The 20,045-nt window shown below is 43.4% G+C and overlaps 1 protein-coding gene across 2 annotated transcripts; it reads right to left on the reverse strand.

Moving 5' to 3' along the window:
* Positions 1 to 94: 94 nt before the first annotated feature.
* Positions 95 to 19,926, reverse strand: LOC6525537 (breast carcinoma-amplified sequence 3 homolog). 2 transcript variants are annotated; one of them, XM_002101336.4, is made up of 8 exons: positions 18,821 to 19,924; positions 12,979 to 14,156; positions 12,412 to 12,715; positions 11,418 to 12,348; positions 11,045 to 11,351; positions 10,723 to 10,973; positions 10,504 to 10,656; positions 95 to 2,671 (listed from the first exon to the last, which is right to left on the reverse strand). In XM_002101336.4, exons 2-8 carry the CDS (start codon positions 13,848 to 13,850, stop codon positions 2,154 to 2,156), a joined length of 3,336 nt encoding a protein of 1,111 aa, XP_002101372.1. In that variant the 5' UTR covers positions 13,851 to 14,156; positions 18,821 to 19,924; the 3' UTR covers positions 95 to 2,153. The 2 variants fall into 2 exon arrangements, with proteins under 2 accessions (XP_002101372.1, XP_015046344.1); XM_015190858.2 differs by lacking the exon at positions 95 to 2,671 and adding an exon at positions 2,887 to 7,928 and having other exon boundaries at positions 18,821 to 19,926.
* Between the last annotated feature and the right edge of the window lie 119 nt (positions 19,927 to 20,045).

Genomic DNA, 20,045 nt, shown 5'->3' on the forward strand with positions numbered 1-20,045 from the left:
AAAACCGAAAAGATCAAGTTTTTAAAAAGTTTATAAGACATTAAATCATAATATTCGTAACACTAAAAACCCTTGCAGAGAAAAACGATGTTCATTGAGTTTTTTAGTTTATGCATTTATTATATTATATGGTGGAATCAATTCTAGAATCAATTCCTCAAATGAATTCTATGACACTTTCGGTTATACAAATGAATTAAAAAAGATAGATTTTTTTGTGATTTTTTTGCTTAGGCTTTTAGGTGTTTTTTTTTTGTTTGTTTGTTTGATTTTCGTTTAACTAAGGGGAAAAAACATGCGACGACATGAAATGAACATCGGGATAAGATGCCCACATAAACATAGATATATATACTCATATATTTAGATATAGGTTTTTAAGTAAATGGTCTGCCAATTTGCGTATCTATATGTTGTGTGTATATCTCTATATATATATAAGCGAAATCATATCCGTAGACTTAGCTGGCTAAAAAATTTGTTGTTGAAAATCAAAAACAAACACAAAGTGAAGACGACTGTTGCACGTATAAAAAATATTTGTATGCTTGTTTCTTCTCTCCTTCTGCAAAACTTCCATTTCTCTCTTTCATTTGTTATATAAAATGTTCAATCTTCTATATCCACAACCTCAACCTGGCCAGCAGTATGCGTGTGTGTATGTGTGTGTGTATGTTTTTGTATCTATGTTTGATTTCAGCGACCTCAGTTTTTATATCTTTACCCCTTTTTTTTTTAGGTGGAAACAGGAAGCGGCAATAAGAGCAAATTCTCATTGCTTATCTGCGATTGATTTTCAATTTTCGATTTTGATTATTCGTGGGATGGGATCTTCTTAGTATGCTCATCTATAATATATAAATGTGTAGATCATCGTTCAACGTTTATAAAAAAATATATAGTTTACATGTTTTGCCATGAAGTTTGAACTGTTCTCTCAAGACTTTTGCTTTTCATTTTGGGATGTCGTTAATGCACCAATGTGGATATATTCTATACTATATATGTATATCTGTAAATGGATATGTTTTTATTTATTTATTTACTTTTTTCTCATTTATATTGGGCAACTTTATTATGAACTTTACGTTAATGTTTCTTGCGCGTCATTTTTGGAATGATTTCTCGTTTCCGTATCGAAGTATTGCCAAAACTATGAATGCTGAAGGCAGAATATTCAGGACTCGGAATTAGTTAACTATTTTCAGTGCATTTCACAAAACGTTGGGTAAGGAAAATGTGTATAATAAATCATTGCTCACTAAACGCACAGTGAGTTCATTGGTTCACAATAGAAAAGTATATAAAACTAAATTCCTACTTAATTAAGGTATAAAATAAGAGTTGGAAAAATAAGCGAATTTGGGCTTAAGGAGCTCATCTTTAGTCTAGGATAAGTAGATGGAGTTATTATGCTATTACATATCTCATATTTTGTGGTTCATTGTGGTTGATGCGCTCGTTGCGCCCTTCGATCTCTAGATACATATATTTATATATATATATATATATATATCTATATACATATATAATTAATATTGTATTGTATTACGCCTCTCGCTCGTTCTACGCTCCTCAATTCATTTGCTTTCATAACGTTTCACTTTGTTTAATTGGTTTTTTTGTTAAATTTTATTTTAAATATCACGGCATTCAGCTGAGGTCTGATCTGATCTATTTCTTATGCTTATATATCTTTTCACACGATTTTGTTTTCACTTTTATTGCATTGGCATTTCACATTTTAGTTTTTTCTCGGGGGAAAGTATGTTTTCTTTTCGTAGAAATCAATAAACAGAATCTAAAAAAAAAAAAAATATTAAAATGGCTACAGAATCGCTACCGGATACCTCGACTACATCGACTACTTGGACTAAACAAAACAAGCAAAAATTAAACTACGACACAGATCGTCGTCGTCGGCGACACAGATACAGATACAAATACCGAGGCAGAAGCCGCTGGAGATGCAGATGCAGATGCAGATGCAAATGCAGATACATCTGCAGATACAGAGAATACAGGTTGGAGCAAGCAGCTACCAAAAGCTACGTCTAGCAATCCTCGCCAGCGCGCGCACCGAAGAGCTGGGTGCACATGCGTCGCATCTGGTGGAGCTGGCCACCCAACAGGCCCGCCCTCTGCATTAACTCTCACAAATTCCGCCTGCCCAGTTGGCGATCCTCCCGCTCAGCCGCAGCCTCATCCTCCTCCACATCCGGCTCCGCCTCCTCGTCCAGCTCCTCGTCGTCCACCTCGTAGCGGTTGGCACCTCTTCCATGCGCGCCATGCGCCACTGCAGTGGCAGTCGCACTCTCGCTAAAGTGCATCAGATTGGTGTCCATCAGACCGTTGGTCAGGCTGAGTGGCGGCGACGATTGCGATGGCGGTCCCTCCAGGGAGAGGCGACTGTTGGTGCTGATGCTGCTCATGCTTAGCTGATCGTCGAACACCTCGATGTTCACCACCGTCGACAGTTCGCCCTGATCGCCGAACGAATGGCGTATGGGATAGTCGCCGGCATCGCTGATCTCCGGCTTCTGGACCTTGTCCTTGCTACTTGGCATCGCATTGGGATTCGGGTTGTCTTTGGTTGGGATGATGTTGTTGTTGATGTTATTGTTGTTGTTCAGAACCAATCCATCCAGCTGATCCGTGGTGAAGTAGATGCCTAAAAAACATGTAGAATGCACATTAGTTTATAATCTTTCATTTATAATCTTTCATAACAAACAAGAGGAATCTTTTTAGGCTTGCAAGTCTAAATTGGTTTGTCATGCATTTATATTAACTGAAAATCCAGGAAATCTATTGCAAATTGCTGCCAAAATTAAAATAATATACTTAAATTACCGCGATTCCCAGTAACAACACTTTTTAGTCGTATTTGTTGTTTTAACTAAAATTGCATTTATTTAATCATACATCATTTAATTAAATTAAATTTTAGTGTTTAGCTATTTCCTTGCCTCCTTTTTTCATCCATCTCTCAAACGTAAATCATAAATACTGCGAGTTAGATGTAATTTTTATACGATATACATATATTATATACAAAAAACAATTGATTTCCTCACTTTTTACAATCTTTTCAAGAAACAGAAAAAATTACGAAATTAAAACAAATTAAACACAAACAAGCGAGACCATTTCTAATAAAATGAATAAATTAACATCAAGTAATTGACAATGAAAGAAAATTAAAAAAAAAAGAAAAGGTTCAAAAAAGAGACCTTGAAACTCGAACGAGTATGGAGAAAACTTAACGAAAGCAAAGCCTAGAAACGAGTTTAAACAATTGTGACATTGGACAATTAGTAATATAATCCACATAGTTGTCATTAGTCGCTTTGCAGTAGGTTCTTACACGCAGTTGGCTGCTTGGGCAGGAAAATGTAGTTTCTTGGGGAAAAGTCGTTCTATTGAATACCCATTTATGGGCCTGAATATCTGTATTTAACCATTAAATTCCAACTGGGTGTCCTGCAAGCTTTAGCTGCATGTGTGTGAGTGTATAGTGTGTGTGTTTGTTAGCTTAGGGGCAGGATATCAATTTTACAAATTTCGATCTCCACACTGAGCGGATTTTCGGGCGCCATTTATGTACAATTTGAGAGCATTAATTAGTTTTGATACTTGATCAAAGTGTTTTTACTTTTAGGCCTTTTCAATATATATTATATATATATATATATATATAAGTGTGTTTGGTTTATATATATATATTGTTATATTTTTAATTTCTAGAAATGTATAGCTAACAATATAACTTTGCACTTAAAAATTGGTTAGTATTTAAATATTTTTGTCGCTTTTCCTTAATTGTTTTATGTTTTTTGTCTAAACGAGTAGCTACAGTCGTTTTGTTTTCATTTTCATTTTGTTTTTTTTTTGTTGTTGTTTATGTTTCGTTTCGCTTTAAATTATGCATTATAACTAACTTGTTGTTTTTCTTTTCGATAAATCACATTTTTTTTGCAGAGTTTTGTGTTTTGTTTTGTTTTTTGTTGGTTTTGCTTTTTGAATTGTTTTGTTTTTGTTTTTGTTGTTGTGTGGTTACTGAAATGATATACTTTTCTTGCACTCAGCTAAAAATTATGAATCCAGAGTCATCATCTGTCGTGGTTGCTGTCCATTACTGTGTGGAGCACTCGGTGATCTCCACTCGTTTGCTTGGCGTCCTCTCCTCTTCTTCTACTTGGCTCTGGTCCTGCCCGCCGGCTGCTCACCTTCCTCCTGCTTCAGCACGGGATTGGGCTGAAGAATGGCTGGCCCTGACTCCTCCTCCGTTGGTGGTGGATGATCCGGTGGCGGCGGCTGTTGCGGTTGTTGCTGCTGCTGTTGGAGCGCATGGGCAGTGGGTGCTCCATCCTGTCGATTGGCGGCGTACAGATGCCACAGGACCACCAGGCTAAAGACGCACAGCAAACAGATCGCTAATTCTTATCTCTTTCGGCGCTTCGTCTTCTTCTTTGTGGCACTCGGTGGGCTGGCCACGCCAACGCCCAATCCCACAGAGGTGACGCCACCGGCAGCGGGCAGAGATGCAGGTGCAGCGGCACCCGTGATCAAGTTCCCAGCGGCGACTGCAGCGCCAGGCGAATGGGATTGCAGGCCAATGCCGAGACCGAGTCCCGTGGGATCTGGATGTACCGTCGTCTCCACACTGCTCTCCTCCGCCGAGGATGTGGACGAGGAGGTGGCCGCCTCGATGGCCGCTATCAGATTGATCTTGTGCTCCAGCTTCTTGGTCTTCAGCTTGTGCGGTGCGGCATTGGTTGTGCTGGCGGAGCCGTAGACGACATTGTCGTCGGATGTGGTGGCCGGCACTGGTCCCTCGCTGTCGGTAGTGGTGGCATTGGTGGCCACGCCACTGCTCCCAAAGTGCAGTAGATCCTCCGGCAGGGATTGCTCTGGCTCCGTCTCAGGCTCCTCCTCGACACCCTCATCGTCGTCGGGCGTGGTCCTGGCTGGTATGTCCTGCACCTCCAGCTGCGAATCGCACATGCTGATGCTGATCAGGGGACGCAGCTCCTCATCGTCCGGTTCCCGCTCCCTTTGCTGCTGCTGCTGCTGCAGCTGGAGCTGCTTCAATCGCTTGTGCTTCTTGCTCAGCTTCTTTACGGGTTCCTCCATGACGACAATCTCCTCGGATCCGGAGGAGTTATTTGACGTAGAGGTGGATTTCTGCAGGGCTAGCGTATCCAGGGTAATGAAGACCGGTTCCGGTGTGGTTAACACCTCAGGCTGCACCTCTGCGTCCGATTCCCGCATCCGTTCCTGTTCATTTTCATAGTGCAGGGAACCGCACAAGGCGAGGATCAAGTTCTGTTCGGTGAAACCACGAGGCGGTGGGGAAATCTTCCGCGGTATGGATGCAGTCTCCTGCAACGGACTTTCAAAATTGATTAGACTGACGGGTTCCTTTTTCGAGTCCTCCTTAACCTCCAGGGGTTCGAGAGCGGGAAGAGGTGGCAAGGCCTCCAGTGGCTTTAAGCCGCTCAAGAAGTCCTCAAAGGTGTCGTTCACCTCTTTTGGGGGAGTCGTCAGTCCTGGCAGCAGTTTTTCATCCCGCTTCTTCTCCGGACTCGATTTAGTGGGATTCTTGCCAAGGCTCGGATAATCCTGAACCGCTGGCAGTTTGGGTGGCGTCTCCTCGACGACTCGCCTCCAGGGATTGCTCACGTTTGCCGAGATGAGGGGCTTTTCGGTTTCTAGAGATTTCTCCTTCTCCTTGGCCTTCTCTTTCTCCTTCTTCTCCTTCAGCTTAACCTCCTTTTCCTTCTCCTTGAGCTGTTCCTCCTTTTCTTTCAGCTTTGCTTCTTTTTCCAGTTCTTTGAGCCTTTCAGCTCTTTCCTTCTCTTTTAGCTTTTCCTCCCTTTCCGTTTCTCGTTGCCTCTCTTCCATATCCTTTTTGAGCTTCTCTTCCCGCTCCTTTTCTTTCAGCTTCTCTTGCCTTTCCTTTTCCTTGAGCTTCTCTTCTCTCTCCTTTTCCTCCTTCTCCTTTTTCTTGAGCAGCTCTTCCTTCTCCTTGAGCTTTTCTTCCTTTTCTTTCCTCAGTTTCTCTTCTCGTTCCTTCTCCTTGATCTTTTCAGCTCGCTCCTTCTCTTTGATTTTCTCTTCTCGCTCCTTTTCCTTAATTTTCTCTTCACGCTCTTTTCGGAGCTTTTCTTCTCTCTCCTTCTCCTTGATTTTTTCTTCCCTTTGCTTTTCCTTGAGTTTTTCCTCCCTCTCCTTTTCCCTAATCTTTTCCTCCTTAAGCTTTTCCTCTCGTTGCTTCTCCTTAAGCTTTTCTTCTCGCTCTTTCTCCTTGATCCTTTCTTCTCGTTCCTTCTCCTTAAGTTTCTCTTCCTTAAGCTTCTCCTCCTTCAGCTTTTCCTCCCGTTGCTTTTCCTTGATCTTTTCCTCCTTTAACTTCTCTTCGCGTTCCTTCTCCTTGAGTCTCTCTTCCCTAAGCTTTTCCTCTCGCTCCAGCTTAAGGTTCTCTTCTCTTTCCTTGGCCTTCAGCCTTTCTTCTTTTTCTTTTTCCTGAAGCTTGGCTTCCCTTTCCTTCTCTTTTAGCTTCATCTCCTTTTCCTTGGCTTTTTCCTTCTCCTTGTCGATTGTCATGGTTGCCACTGCTTCTCCTACTATTTGCTTCTTCTTGTTGTCTTTGGTGGTGGCCATTTTGGGTGGCTCCTCCTCGAGCTCTTCTATCTCTTCATCCTCGTCGTGTTCCGGTTCCGGCGCACTCATCTCCACGTGCAAACTTAATCCCTGGGCACTGGCACTGCTCACCATGACGGCCGCAATGCTGCTCTTGTTGGCCAGCAGACTATCTGCATGATCAGATTCCGCATCCGAATCGCCCTCCTTGTGGGATGCGCCCTCCTTGACCACCGGAATCGCCTTCTCTTCCTCTTTCTCGACAGTGATCTTCTCCTCCTCCAGATTCTTTGGCTCTGCCTTCTTTTCGCTGACTTTGCCACTGGTCTTTTGCTTGTTATTCTTGGCCTTCTTCGCTGTTTTGGCGATTGTGATGGTAGTGGTGGCCTCATCCTCGGAGGTGCCACTACCACTCTTCTGGCTGGCAGTTTTATTGTTGTTGCTGTTGCTATTGCCCCTGGGCTTGTTGAGATGTGAAAGCTCTGCGAATTTCTGCGCTTGTGCCGCATCTTCGGCGGCAGCCAGGGATCTTAGGGTCTTCTGTTGTTGTTGTTGTTGCTGCTGATGCTGTTGTTGTTGCTGCTGCTGCTGTTGCTGCTGCTGCTGCGCCTTGTGTGATTGCTTCTGGGACTTTTGCTTCTCCTTCTGGACAAGCACCTCGTCCACCTCCTTGGCAATCACCGGTACAATCAACTTATTGACCAGCACCACGGGCGGTTGGCAACTGGCCTGTTCGCGTTCCAGTTCCGATGCCGTCGCTTCTTCCGTCTGCTGATCCTTTTGAAGGAGCTTCTGCCTCTCAGCCGGATCACTGCAAAAGATGGCCACCACTGGCCGGAAGAGAGCCTCATCACAATTCTCATGGATGACCGTATCCTCGGCGGACAGTTGGCCAACCACCTCGTCCAGCATATCCGTTTGCAGTTCACCGGAGATGCCCGCATTCAGATCCGTGACAGTGCCCAGCGGATTGACCATCTTCTCCACACGCGAATAGCTACAAATGTTGGGCAGAACGGATGCCAGGGCTGAAATGGAGTCCATTGAATGCAAATGCGTCTCCGTATCTGAATGCTGATGTTGATGCTGTTGGGGATCCTCCACCACCTCGTCCAGATCATTGAGACTCTCGTGCTCGGCGAGCGCATCGTAATAGCAGGCATTATCACAATTCGAGGACGCACTTCCTCCGGCGCCGGCAGCCAGTTGATCCGCTGAAGCAGGCGAGTAGGCGGTGGCCAGGTGATCGCCACATGGGGGAGCTGCCTGATCGACAGATGCAGCTGCAGATGCAGGCGGGTCAACAACGTTGGGGCACAGGACACAGAACACAGAGCGGAGAAAAAAGAGAAATAGAAGAGAAAACAAATTATGAGAAAAGCGCATTTTGGTTCGTACAGGAAACAAAAAACAAAAAGCCAAAGGCGAATTTTGATTTCGATACTGATTCGAAGTATTGAAAATGTTTAATTGGAAAATACATTTCAGCGATCAGTTTGTTCTACATATTTTGTAACATTTAAGCTAAGCTTGTAATGCATTATTGGCAGTAGGCGCGATTAAAACTTGTTTTTTTTTTATTTTTTCGATTGAAAAGGAAGCGGAAAACACTCAAAACAAAAATGGAAAATCGAACGTGAAACAGAAAAATATATAAATTTGTAAAGATATATATTTGTATTGGGCATCTTAAAAATGAAAAACGAAAATAAACTTTTTAACTGTCTTTTTTTTTTGTATTTGTTGTTTGTTTTAGTGTGAAAACGAAAATAATTAAAAAATAAAGTTAAGATAATAGCGAGACATTGATTTTGGGGAAGTAATAACGAAACTGGAAATAGTTTAATCGTGAATTTTGAATTGCGTTTCCGAAATTTTTATGGCTTTGGCTTTTTATTAAGAGATTCATGTAGATTAATGTGCTTTTTCCTCTCAATCGTTCTCTCTCTTTCTCTCCCTTTCTCTCTCTCTCTCTTTCTCCCGCCTTGCTTGCTCCCTCTTTACATCTCACTCGCCCCCAAACACTCGTTCGCTTTCTCACTCGCACGTGCAATGAAACTTTCGGCACACAATTTTTCTTTCCTTTCGTTTTTTTAACGAACACAAATTTAGAAGTGCATCAAACGAATCACAAGAGACAAGGGACAAGAAAAACAGGCACCCATAATTAGAGTGAAGCAGAAGAAGAGGAGAAGGAAGCAGCAAAGCACATGTGATGAAAAATGTAATCTTGAATGATGAAAAGCTTAGAACCAATGTGAAGTTATGAAGAAACGCCATAGTCGAATGCCTCGACTATCTGATACCCGTTGCAAAATAAAAGTAGCTTTGAAAAAAAAACTAGCCAGCTGGCGGAAAAAAGCGACATCTGTCGGTAGTTTAAAGAAGCGACTTCAATTTATACGGACAAACATTTTATACGGACAGACAGACGGATGAAGATTGGGACATGACTTTAATACTTTAGAAGAACAGAAACTCTTCCTTTTAACTAGTTTTTACGAGAAACGCGTAAATTACAAAAAAAACGTGAGATGAAAACGTAGAAATAGTGTTGGTTGTGGGGAAATGTGTTGGAAAAACTTTTGTGGAAAGTAGTAAACGCTGGTGAGTAAAACGTGTAAAATAAAGCTTGCAACTGAAAAAAGATCTATGGGAAAATCAAAGTGTGAGAAAGTAAAATAGGATCAGAAGTGCTGTGGTGGAGTAGAAGAAAATGGAAATACTGTGCTGCTTCGTGTGGAGAAAAGCGTTCAATTTTTCATTGGGAAAATCAGACAAGATCGAGGATATATAACTCCATACATTCCACCCGATCAGTCCGACCAAATTCCAGGGGGTTAGGTGCTCGACAGGATTAACAGCGACCAATGGGGCAAAAGTAGATGTGTATATAACGTGTTGCAGAAGAATTCTTTTTTTTTGAGGGGGGGTGGGTATGGTTTTTGTGGGTTTTTATATTTGCGTTTAGATAGTGGACACTGCTGTGGCAAAAATGTTGTTAGCTTAAATTTAGTAGTCAATAAAATAGAAATAGATTAATTTTAGTGGTATCTCATTTTACGGCTAGACAAAAACACCAAAGATAAGTTCATTGTTAATTTGGTTAAGTGATTTTTGTATCCGGCTAGAAAAATAAAATTTCAACAACTAAAGTTTAAAAAAAAATTACCAACACACTTTACACCACAAAAACACTCCAATACACACGCTCACATACACACACACACACACGCAGAGAAGGGGGAAAATGTGAATTGATGGAGAATGAGGAGAAAGCTTAGTGAAATGAGGTTGAAGTAGAGTAAAAGGAACATGCAAAGGAGAAAGGTGGAAGGGATGGCTATAACATCATCATTATCAGCATCATATCATCTTAGTTTATCATCATTATCAACAACCAATGCCAATTTCGTGGTGTTTCATTAACAAGATCAAAATACAGTTTTTTTTTTTTTTTTGACCACCAAAAATATTTTGAATTAAACATTTTCATTTTGAAAGCGTTCGAAATAAAAAACGTAAGAATAAGAATATATATATATAAAAATATGAGTGTTTCCAAAACAAAAACGTAAATACAAGTAGAAATTACAAAATATAAGAAGAGTACATAAAACGTTTGTATAGATGGTAAACAATTAATAAACAAATTTGTGAAGACATCGAGAATCGGCTAATAATCAACGAGGATGCCTTTGACTCAGGGAACTCAACCCGCTTGAATGATCCCGTCCAGAATCAGAGAAGCAAGGTCCCTTCCCGGAATCAGCGGCTAGCATTCGAATAGTCTTGCACAACATGCGATATTTTTGTGTACATCTATCCAGGACGACATGGGATTTGGTAGCCACTTACCCGTATTCTCACGTCGAGCCGCTGCCGTAGATGGCGATTCTCGCATGGCATCCGCCAAATCCTCCTTCAGACGTGTATCGCCATGGCCATAATCCGAATCCAGGTGGCCATGTCGAAAGCGATCCATCAATTTGGGACTCTGCTCAATGCTGCCTATTGCGTTTATGAATATATAAGTACGCTGCGGAACTAAATATAGACAAAGTAGAGAATACTTACTGTACGATCCGGATTCGATGAGAACCGGTACGCCGGCACCGCTGCGTCCCGTCACTGCTGCACTGCCAATGCCAGCTCCGCCCACCGATGTGGCTGCACTTAGCGGCATATTGAGCGGACTGGAGCGATCCTTGCCTCCCACCGAACCCAATCCCAAGGCAGAAGCAGCTGCCGTCGAGGGCAACGTGGTGGTCGTCGTCTTGGTCACGCCAATTTCCACAGCCTCTGCATCGACGTGGTTCAGATTGGAACTGTATGAGGATAGAAGAAATGCGGATTAGTTTTCCCTCGACATATTGCCCAAATAAATAGACTATCTTACCCGCTGGGCGTATTATAGTTCTTGAAGACGAACTGCGGACCCATCCACAGCCGGCGATGGGGACCAGCGTGCGTGATGATCTCCACCTGGGCCAGCCAGCTTTCGGTTCGCTCGTCCGGCTCGTCAAAATGATGGGCGCTGTCCAAGAGCAGGCTGGCATGGCGATCCTTAATCAGCCAATTGTCCAGACCCAACGGCGGTGCGATTTCTTGAGATCCATCCTTGCGCCGTCCCAGATTCCACTGGGCGCGGGCCTCAACCTCCAGCTCGATGGGCGTGTCATCACAAATCTTCTCTTTGGCAACATCTGCAATTGACAAGATTTGTGTGCCATACAGTAGATGATACGAAAAAAGCTACTGGAGTAACTTACGTGAGGCTAGCTTCGTGTCCAGATCGTACTGGATAAGCGCCCCGTGGCCGGCCATCACGAAGAGCGAGTCCACCGCCTTGCGCTGGACACGATGCGGCTGCTCTCGCGTCGCCATTGGTGGCTCCAGCAACCAGGAGCGCGACTTGGCGAAGATGGAGCAGACACTCAGTGGTTTGCCGCTATCGTCCGACAGCGAGGATAGACGTTGCCGCTGCCGTTGGCTGCTACTGCCTACACCAACACCGACACCATGAACGCCGGAACTAACTCCAGAGCCCATGACTCCGCCTCCGCCCACTCCACCGCCCAGACCCGCCGATCCTGGCGGTGATCCAAGAGTGAAGGGCTGGCGCAACTGGGCCAGCGGTTGCACCACCGACGGCCGCGGATACGGCGGCAACGTGGGATTATGATACGGCTGCAGTGATTGCACGAACGTCGTGCTCTCCGAGTGCGAGATCGGCGAACTGGAGCGCCCATCTGCTCCGAGGCCGGCGCTCCGGTGAAAGCGGGACAGCTTGTTGACCACATGCAGCGAGGTGTGCGTGCGAACGCCCATGGCGCCGCCGTAGGGCGTGATTGGGAAGACGTGGGTGGTGCCGCGCAACGTGGACACGGCAGCCCAGCGCGAATCCAGCGAGAAGGCGATGTGCTGCACCTTGGCGCTAGTGTCGCCGCGATGTAGCACATACAGGTGGTGCACGGCGGCCAGGCTGGGACCCACAGGATGCGGTTGTACCCGGAACACGTGGAAATCGTGACCGCGTCGATCGGCGGTGAGAAGCAGCATACCAGAGCTGTCAAACTCCATGGCTACCAGAGCCTCGCTGTGGGCCACAAAGTGAGCAACGATGGGATCGCCACCGCCCTGTGAGCCACCCGTGGAGCTCAACGGAGTACCCGACGTGGGGCTGTAGTCCTTCACCGGATGCTGCAATCATAAATGTAATCAGTATTGGATCAAATATAGTACTATAAATATTTCTTCACGCACCTTTACATCGATGATGGTGACCACACCGGACTGCTTGGCATCGGGACCGCCGCTGGCCGAATCAAAGCTGCTGCTCTTGGAGCTGGCGCCGCTGCCGGCAGTGGTGCCCGTTAGACCGGCGGCCACCTGTTCACCAAACTCTCGCAGTCCCTTGCTCAGGGATTTGGCCGCATTGAGAACAGTGGCCGTGTAGCTGGGAACGCCCTCGCCATCGCATCCGCCGCCGCTGCGCTTGGAGTGCAGCAGTTTATGCTCCGCATACGCCAGCCAGCGCGGTCCCAGAGCAATGGGATTGGGGTTGATCCTGCAAAGAAAGAGCAATCAATTTTAGATTCTAGGTTCTCATTAGCAAAACTAGCGTTGGTTACTTTCAACTAATTCTAACTATCATCACATTAAATGAACCATCTAAAATGACCTACTGTCACCATGTAATACAAATTGAGTTCATTAGATTCCCATTATCATTATTTCTATCATTTTAGTTAATGTGAAATGGTTGGGCGTTATAACTATCTTCAATTTCAACTAATTGACTTAATGGTTTTTCTCATGATCCGAACTTACCCCGGACTGGGATAGCAGGTGGTAATGGTTAGGCGGTCCTCCAGTGTCCTGGCATCAAAGACAGCGATCCGTTCGTGGAACGTGATGACCACCGCCGATCGATTGGCCTGGATGTCCAGCACGGCGTTCTTGAACTTGATCGTCTTCACCTGGACACCCGTTTTGAGGGACATAAAATTTACGGCACTGAATTGGGCAGCGGCCGACACGCCGATACCGCCGACTCCTCCAACCGAGTTGCCAACTGTTGTGACTCCTACGCCGCCGCCACCCAGACCCAATCCCGAGCTACCAGCCAGTAGACCGCTGGCCGCTGCACTGCCGCCATCGACGAACGCCACCAGGGGACGTTTCTCGGCAAAGGCATCGACCGGCTCATCCGCCCGACCATTCTCATCCAGGGCGGCAGCCGTGGCCGGCGTGGGCAGCACACGGAGCGCAGTGACGACGCCGTGACGCCAGGATAGCACCTCGACCGCCTCGCCATTGGCTGGTATAGCCCACACTTGGACGCCGAGACCGTAGCCTAGAATCAGCAACAGTGGTGGCGCTGCGTTCCCGTCCAGTTCCCAGTCATCACCGAAGCGCGGATCGCTGACATCCGCACACGTTTCGAAACGGGCCCAGGTGATCGTGTCCTTGGGATCTTGCACCGGCTGATTGGCCAGCGTCACATCGTTGATGAAACCAATGGCTGAGTCAAGGATCGAGCGATCCGACACTGTTTGCGGAGGTACAATGGCCGGCACGGCGGCACCCGTTTTGCTGCCACCAGCAGAACCGGAGCCCAGGCCGGAACCGGATCCGGAGCCCGATCCAATGCCGGAACCGACCACGCCGGAGGGATGGCGGCGTGGCGAGTCCGCGGACATGATGCGGCGGCTGCTGGGGGGGATGGCCGGTGGTGACTGCTGGCCGCCGGAATCGCTCCTCTTCTAGCTGCTACCACAGCTGCTGCCAATGATGCAGTGCCTCCACACTGGAGGTCAATGGGCAGCGGACGGCTGGGGGTGGCAGATGGCTGATGGCTAATGGCAGTGGGTGGCGGGTGGCAGCCTCGTTCGCTTTTCCTGTCTACTCTCTTTCTTTTGGAGACACTGCGTCTGATCGGTTGTTTCTTTCCCCAGCTGATTCGTTCTCGCTTTGTCTCTCTCTCTCGTTTGCTCTCTTGTTGTCAACTGCAAATAGAAAGCAAAGACAATAAATAAACAAATTGAACAATCTCACACATTCATCTGTTCCACCCTCTTTAGGGTGAACCCAAAAGAACTTTGGCCGAGTTTGTGAAACATGAACTGTGCACCAATAGTTTCAAGATCTTATGTTGATAGTCTGTTCAACTTTTTGTTTAGCTTTTGGAAGTCATTAATATTCGTAATTATATGCGAATTGACTCATTGCAAAGTACAATTACAGCAAAACAACCTGAAATGCACCGAAAACAGGTTGCTCAACTTGATGTATCATTAAAAATAATTAAACACTTTTACGCCCAGTTAACATACTAATTATTTGTTATCAAAGCAATCATTTTGGGCAAAAAAAAAAAAATGTCCTGATTTTTCGTCTTAAAGTAATCTGCATATTGAGCAAAGCTTTGGAAATAAATCAGAATCGTTGGGCTCGTTACAATACATGCACTCCCAAATAATGACAACACTGCGTATGCGTGATAAAGAACGTATGATTTAACATTGAGTTAAGGTCCACCCTAATGCGCACATTTCATAGTTTCTTTTGGTCATTCCATTTCGTTCCGTTTTCTCTTTGTCTCAATCAAAATGCTTTAATCTTTGGACAGTAACCACCTCCCCACCCACTGCCACCCAATTCCCCGCCCCCTCTTCACTCTCTTGTTACCAATTTATTAGCGCATTACGTGTATTTCTTCGCTGCGCTTTGTTTTTATATAAATTTTACTATTTCGATGGCTTTCTGAGCCCACCCCCTCCCTCCACCACTTTTGTCAATTTCAATTCCATGGGTGCAAATTGTGTGCAATAAAGCAGCAACAAAATACGCTTACAAATTGAAGGTATCGTAAAAACAAATAAACAACGCAAAAAATAAAACAACACTTGTATACAGGAAAGAAAAAGAAAAGCAAGCTTCAAACCACAACAACAAACCTTAAAGTCACGCAGAAATCATCAGGCCATTTGCTTCAGCTTTTAGCCTTTAGCTTCTAGTTTTGGTTTTCTGTTCCTTTTCACCTCATATTCGCCAGCAAAACGCAATATGCAAACACAAAGAACTTCGCAATGAGCTGTTCTTCTCTCCGTTTTCCCAACTTATTGGAAATTACCGTTTAAACCAAGCCTAAGATCCAATCTCCATTTTCCATTTTCCAATTGATGAGAAGGTAAAACAAAGACAGCAAAAAAGTTCCGTAAAAGGAACACACATTAACCCTTATGAACCCGCGTAAAGGATCATTTCTATTTTCGTTAAATTAATGTATTGTTATTTTTTAACACCTAAGCTTAAACTGTTGATTTAAGCTGATTTAATCACATACAATTATGTGATTTAAACAAATTTGACAAAAAGGTGGCTTTTTAAGAGGTATCCGTAAGTCTGATTCATTTACCATTCAACCTATTCGAAGGACGATGGGTGAACGATCCCTATCGATGACTGCACAAATAAAATGCATAATGAATATTTATATGCAGTTGGCAAAACTTTTCCACGTGTGGTTGCAATTGATTAAACGGGTATTTCGCCACATATAGATAGAAATGAGGTAATTACCACAACTATATACGTCTATAGTATTCCGTATTGGAATTAACAAATGATAAGGCACGAAGTCGTGTTGTAAAGGCGTAATGATTCAATTAAACGCTAGTAAAAATTGCGAAATACCAGAGAGGAATTTCAAAAGATGGGGCACACATTGCTCTTGAGCACTAGAAATTCCCAAACGAAATTCTAATGTCGGGATTCTAGTGACCCAAGGGTTAAGCTCCCCCACAGAATCGGGAGAGTGTGGGAGGAGTGCAGCTGCATCACTGCATTCCTCAATTGGCTTGGCACACGCGCAACACAAACACAAACAAAAACAATAACTGTAATAGGAACGTGCAATGTCACACAAACTCAAAAGCGACATACTTGCGAGAGAAATAGAGACAATCGACCACCCCCTCGCTGTTTCTCTCTCGCTCGCACTCACACAGCGACCATAAGTAACGCATTTGCCTTTGTTTAGCAATAGACATCCAAACGGCATTAAATCGCAGAAAGAGTGCAGAGTGAGGGAGAAAGAGACAGACCCCTCAATGTTAATACAGTCAAACATCCAAAACAAAAGCCAGCATCAAATATGTAGGTCAGCAAAATATTATTTTCAAACATCTGCTCATAAATGCATACATTTGCTCAAAATTATACTGAGCTCCAAGATCGTTGACCATTTTTAAATGGCAATGATTATTTTAATTAGTTGAGATGCTTTTGAAAATGTTGAATTTCTTAAACTTTACTAGCCAGGTCGTTAAGTTAATTGAGATTCTTTATATGGGGGTATGACTGCACCTGCCCTCGAATTAGTTTACACGCATCCTTGACACTCGATCAATTCCAGTGCAACTTCAAACGGGAACGCGGCCAACGCATAAACGATGCAATTCCATCGTACCAAAGAAATGCAAAGAGAGACACATGCTTTTTGCATTGGAAGCCCCATTGTTTATGCTGCCCATTGCCAAAGGCCACTTGACAAAATCTCAGCAAACCTTTCCCTTTCCTTCTACATACATACATATGTATATGTACATACAAAAACAATTCGCGAACAGGTCTCTGCAGTTCCACACTCAAAAACATCCCAAAAACGCAATGGGGTGCTACCATCAATACCAACACACACTGTTCAGATGTTAGACAAGCCATTTATTTCATCAGTTTTAGTAATTAAACGTGTTTTAGGCTATGAGTAACAGCAATTTTAAACAGAGAAATACCAGTTTTTTTTATTTAAAATAAATTTCTCCTGGTAACCATTCTATTTTGGAGTGCTTATTCTCCCGAGTTGCACGAACACACATACATTTACATAGCTACTTTATAAAGTATTTGTGAAACAGATTTTTTTTTTAAACCACAAGTTCATCAACCCACACACAGCTGATTATTTTCACTTGATTACAAGCGAAATAATTCCTATTGATGCAGATTAAAGTGGAATACATATACATATGTACGTATATCATTCACACACGCCCCCATATACACCTCATCAGATGATAAGGCACATGGGCTTCCGTCCACGTCCCTCAACCTTTGGCAGTCCTTGGATGCGAACAAAGGAACCTCTTGGTCTAGAGCAGATAAAACTAGCCCATAGGCCATACTCGCACAGCAAAACCCCTTCGATGCGTTTTTAAGCAAGAGTTATTTTTGTAGAAAATCTTTTTATAAGGCAATGTGCAATATTAAAAGAAGCTTTTGGTTTCAGTGCATTTTTAGTTTACTGGGGATCGCTTTAAAATTTCTAATAGAAGGTAAAACAGACACTTTTAAAAATGGAGAACAGAACGTAGTACCACTGTAGTGCTGACAGGCGGAATGCAATTTTCGCTTTTTCTATGTTTTGTTTTTTTGTTCTCTGCTTTTGTGTTTCTGTTTATTTTCAATGACACCCACCCACTCGGCCAAACATTTAGCGATTTTTTGGCAAACATTTCTATTAGGTAAAATCACAGATGGGCCGTTGGGGGAAAGTGGGGTGAAAACAGTACGCGATGAGGAAAAAGAAGAGCGGGTGGTGGCAATTGAAAAATGTCACTTTTAATGTGCGTTTTAAATTTTGTAAATGAAGCCAAAACAATTTGTGCCATCCAAATATTTTTGTTATTTTTTGATTACACGACAGCATTTTGCTGTTGTTGCTTTTGCCCTCGAATACAGCTGGAAAACAAAGAGGCAAAAGCAGAGCAATTATCAAAATATATACAGAAGTCGAAAAGTGAGTGGGACAGAAAGATAGAGAGAGAGGGAGATGGAGGAGAAGAGAGCCGAAAACGAAAACAAAACTCTAACACACTGCCAGTTGCACTTGAATGCACACACAAACGCACTTTTCAGCAACTCAGCTGCAACGAAATGTTGTTGGTGTCCTCTCTTTTGCAGCTATGCTCTTATTGCTCTCTCTCAATCTCTCTCTTTTTGCCTTGCAGCGTCGCACAGTGGATCGAAAACACGAACACAAATTTAAAGTTGTAATGCAATGAGATTGTATATAACAAACAAGCTGTGGTAAAGTTAAATAACGAAGTATTCAAATAGTATTTGTCCTTGCTAATCTCATTATTTTAAAAGCATTATTTTTTCTATGATAGATTTCTCACTTTTAGCGCACTGTGCTCAAATGTGTTCCACTATCAGTTCGTTTCGATTCCACTGCTTTGTTGTTGGCCGTCTAATGCGCACATACACACACATACATATATGTGGGCGAGTGTATCTGTGTGTGATTTTTTTTCTTCATTGTTTGTGTTTTGAAATATTGTTTTTTTTCGCGTCACAGCCAAAACAAAATTTCCACTACTTTTGACATTTAAATAACAGCAAATACTTGGTGGTACAATTTCTGCTCTCTCCTTCTCTTTTCACTGCTTTGCTTCCCCTTTTTTTTGCTCTATTCTTGGCTCTTTGTTTGCACAACTTACACGTCTGTGATTTCGACAGAGCAACAATAAACAAATAGTTGCATAAATAGAGGATTTGATTTTCATATACGTACACATATATACACGATTTTTCTTTGCTTTTCTTTTTCCATTTTTTTTTTGCGCGTCAAACAAAAACAACTAGAAGAAGAAGAGGAAGAACTTACCACTTGCGTTGTTGTTGCTGTTCGTTGGTTGAATCAGCAGCAGCTGAAGCACAACAACACTGCCACTCGTTTCGCTCGTTCCACTTTTCTCACACGTTCCGCAGAGCGCGCGCAAAAACAACAACACAAACAAAAATCATATGTTTTTAGCTGCTCGCTCTCCTCTCTCGCCTCTTTCTCTTTCTTGCTTTAGCTTTTGTTGTTGATTTCCTTTTTGGTGTGTGCTTTTCGTCAGTTGTTATTGTTGTTTTTGTTGGTTCTTGTTTGAAACTCCTCTTTATTATTATCTTCGGTTGTTGCAGGCGGCAGCAGCAGCAACAAAATCTCCAATTGCGTCTTGCTTTTTCTCTCTTTTTCGTTCCCCCTTATGTTGTGTTTATGTGCTACTTTTTATTTTGATTTGCCACGCCCTCCAACTGTTGTTGCTTAATGATGGGCGTCTTCCTATTAATTACAAGCTTTTTCAAAACGCGCAGCAAATTCTCAACTGCGGAGCTCGAGTTTTGTTTGAAAAAAACTGAACTATTTTTTTGTATGTTTCTTCTTCGTCTTCCTCTGCCGCTGCCGCCGTCGACGCAGAGCCCTATTGCTGGCTCACTCGCACTCGCGCACACAAACACACGCACCAATACAGACACAACGACTGCGCTGCGTCGTACGTTTTACTTGAGTTTCCTTTTCGTCGTTTTTCGTTTATGATTTTGTTATTGTTATCGTTGCTGTTGCTTTTGCCTACTCCCAATGTTATTGTTGTTGCTGCACATAAAGTAACTGCGACATTAAATCTGCAAAACGTTCGCCTTGTTTTCGTACTCTCCCGTTAACTCATATATATATATATGTATATATCGATTAAGAGACGATTTATGCGTCGCAACAGAAAAAAAAAGAAAATAACCAAGAGAGATTGCTGCCAGAACGAAAGGGGAAAAAAAACTAGTACTAGCTGGTCTGACTGCTGCCGAGCGTTTGCCTTTATTCGTGCAATATCTTTAGCGGACACTTAGTATTATTAATTGTTATTATTTTGGTTGCTGCGCTGTTTCTGTCTCTGTTTTTTGTCTCGCTCTTTTGGTTTCTGGGTGCTCTGCCAGTGTGACCGCGGCAGCTGAAATCTAAAAAACCAAATTAGTAGGGTGCTGGGGTATCGGGATATTTATAGTATAGCGCGCTTAGTGTGACCAGACATTATGTTATTTCAAAGTATATTAATAGGGATTTGTAA

The sequence above is a fragment of the Drosophila yakuba genome, chromosome X, assembly GCF_016746365.2.
Source record: "Drosophila yakuba strain Tai18E2 chromosome X, Prin_Dyak_Tai18E2_2.1, whole genome shotgun sequence".
NCBI classification, from domain to species: Eukaryota; Metazoa; Arthropoda; class Insecta; order Diptera; family Drosophilidae; genus Drosophila; species Drosophila yakuba.

Excerpts from the sequence above, each read along its gene's own strand:
- LOC6525537 (XM_015190858.2), bottom strand. The coding sequence starts at position 13,850 with ATGTCCGCGGACTCGCCACGCCGCCATCCCTCCGGCGTGGTCGGTTCC. Across the intron at positions 12,716-12,978 it reads ACCTGCTATCCCAGTCCGGG|GATCAACCCCAATCCCATTG; the intron begins GTAAGTTCGGAT and ends CTTTCTTTGCAG. Across the intron at positions 7,929-10,503 it reads GGCTCGACGTGAGAATACGG|CTGCATCTGTCGATCAGGCA; the intron begins GTAAGTGGCTAC and ends CTGCATCTGCAG.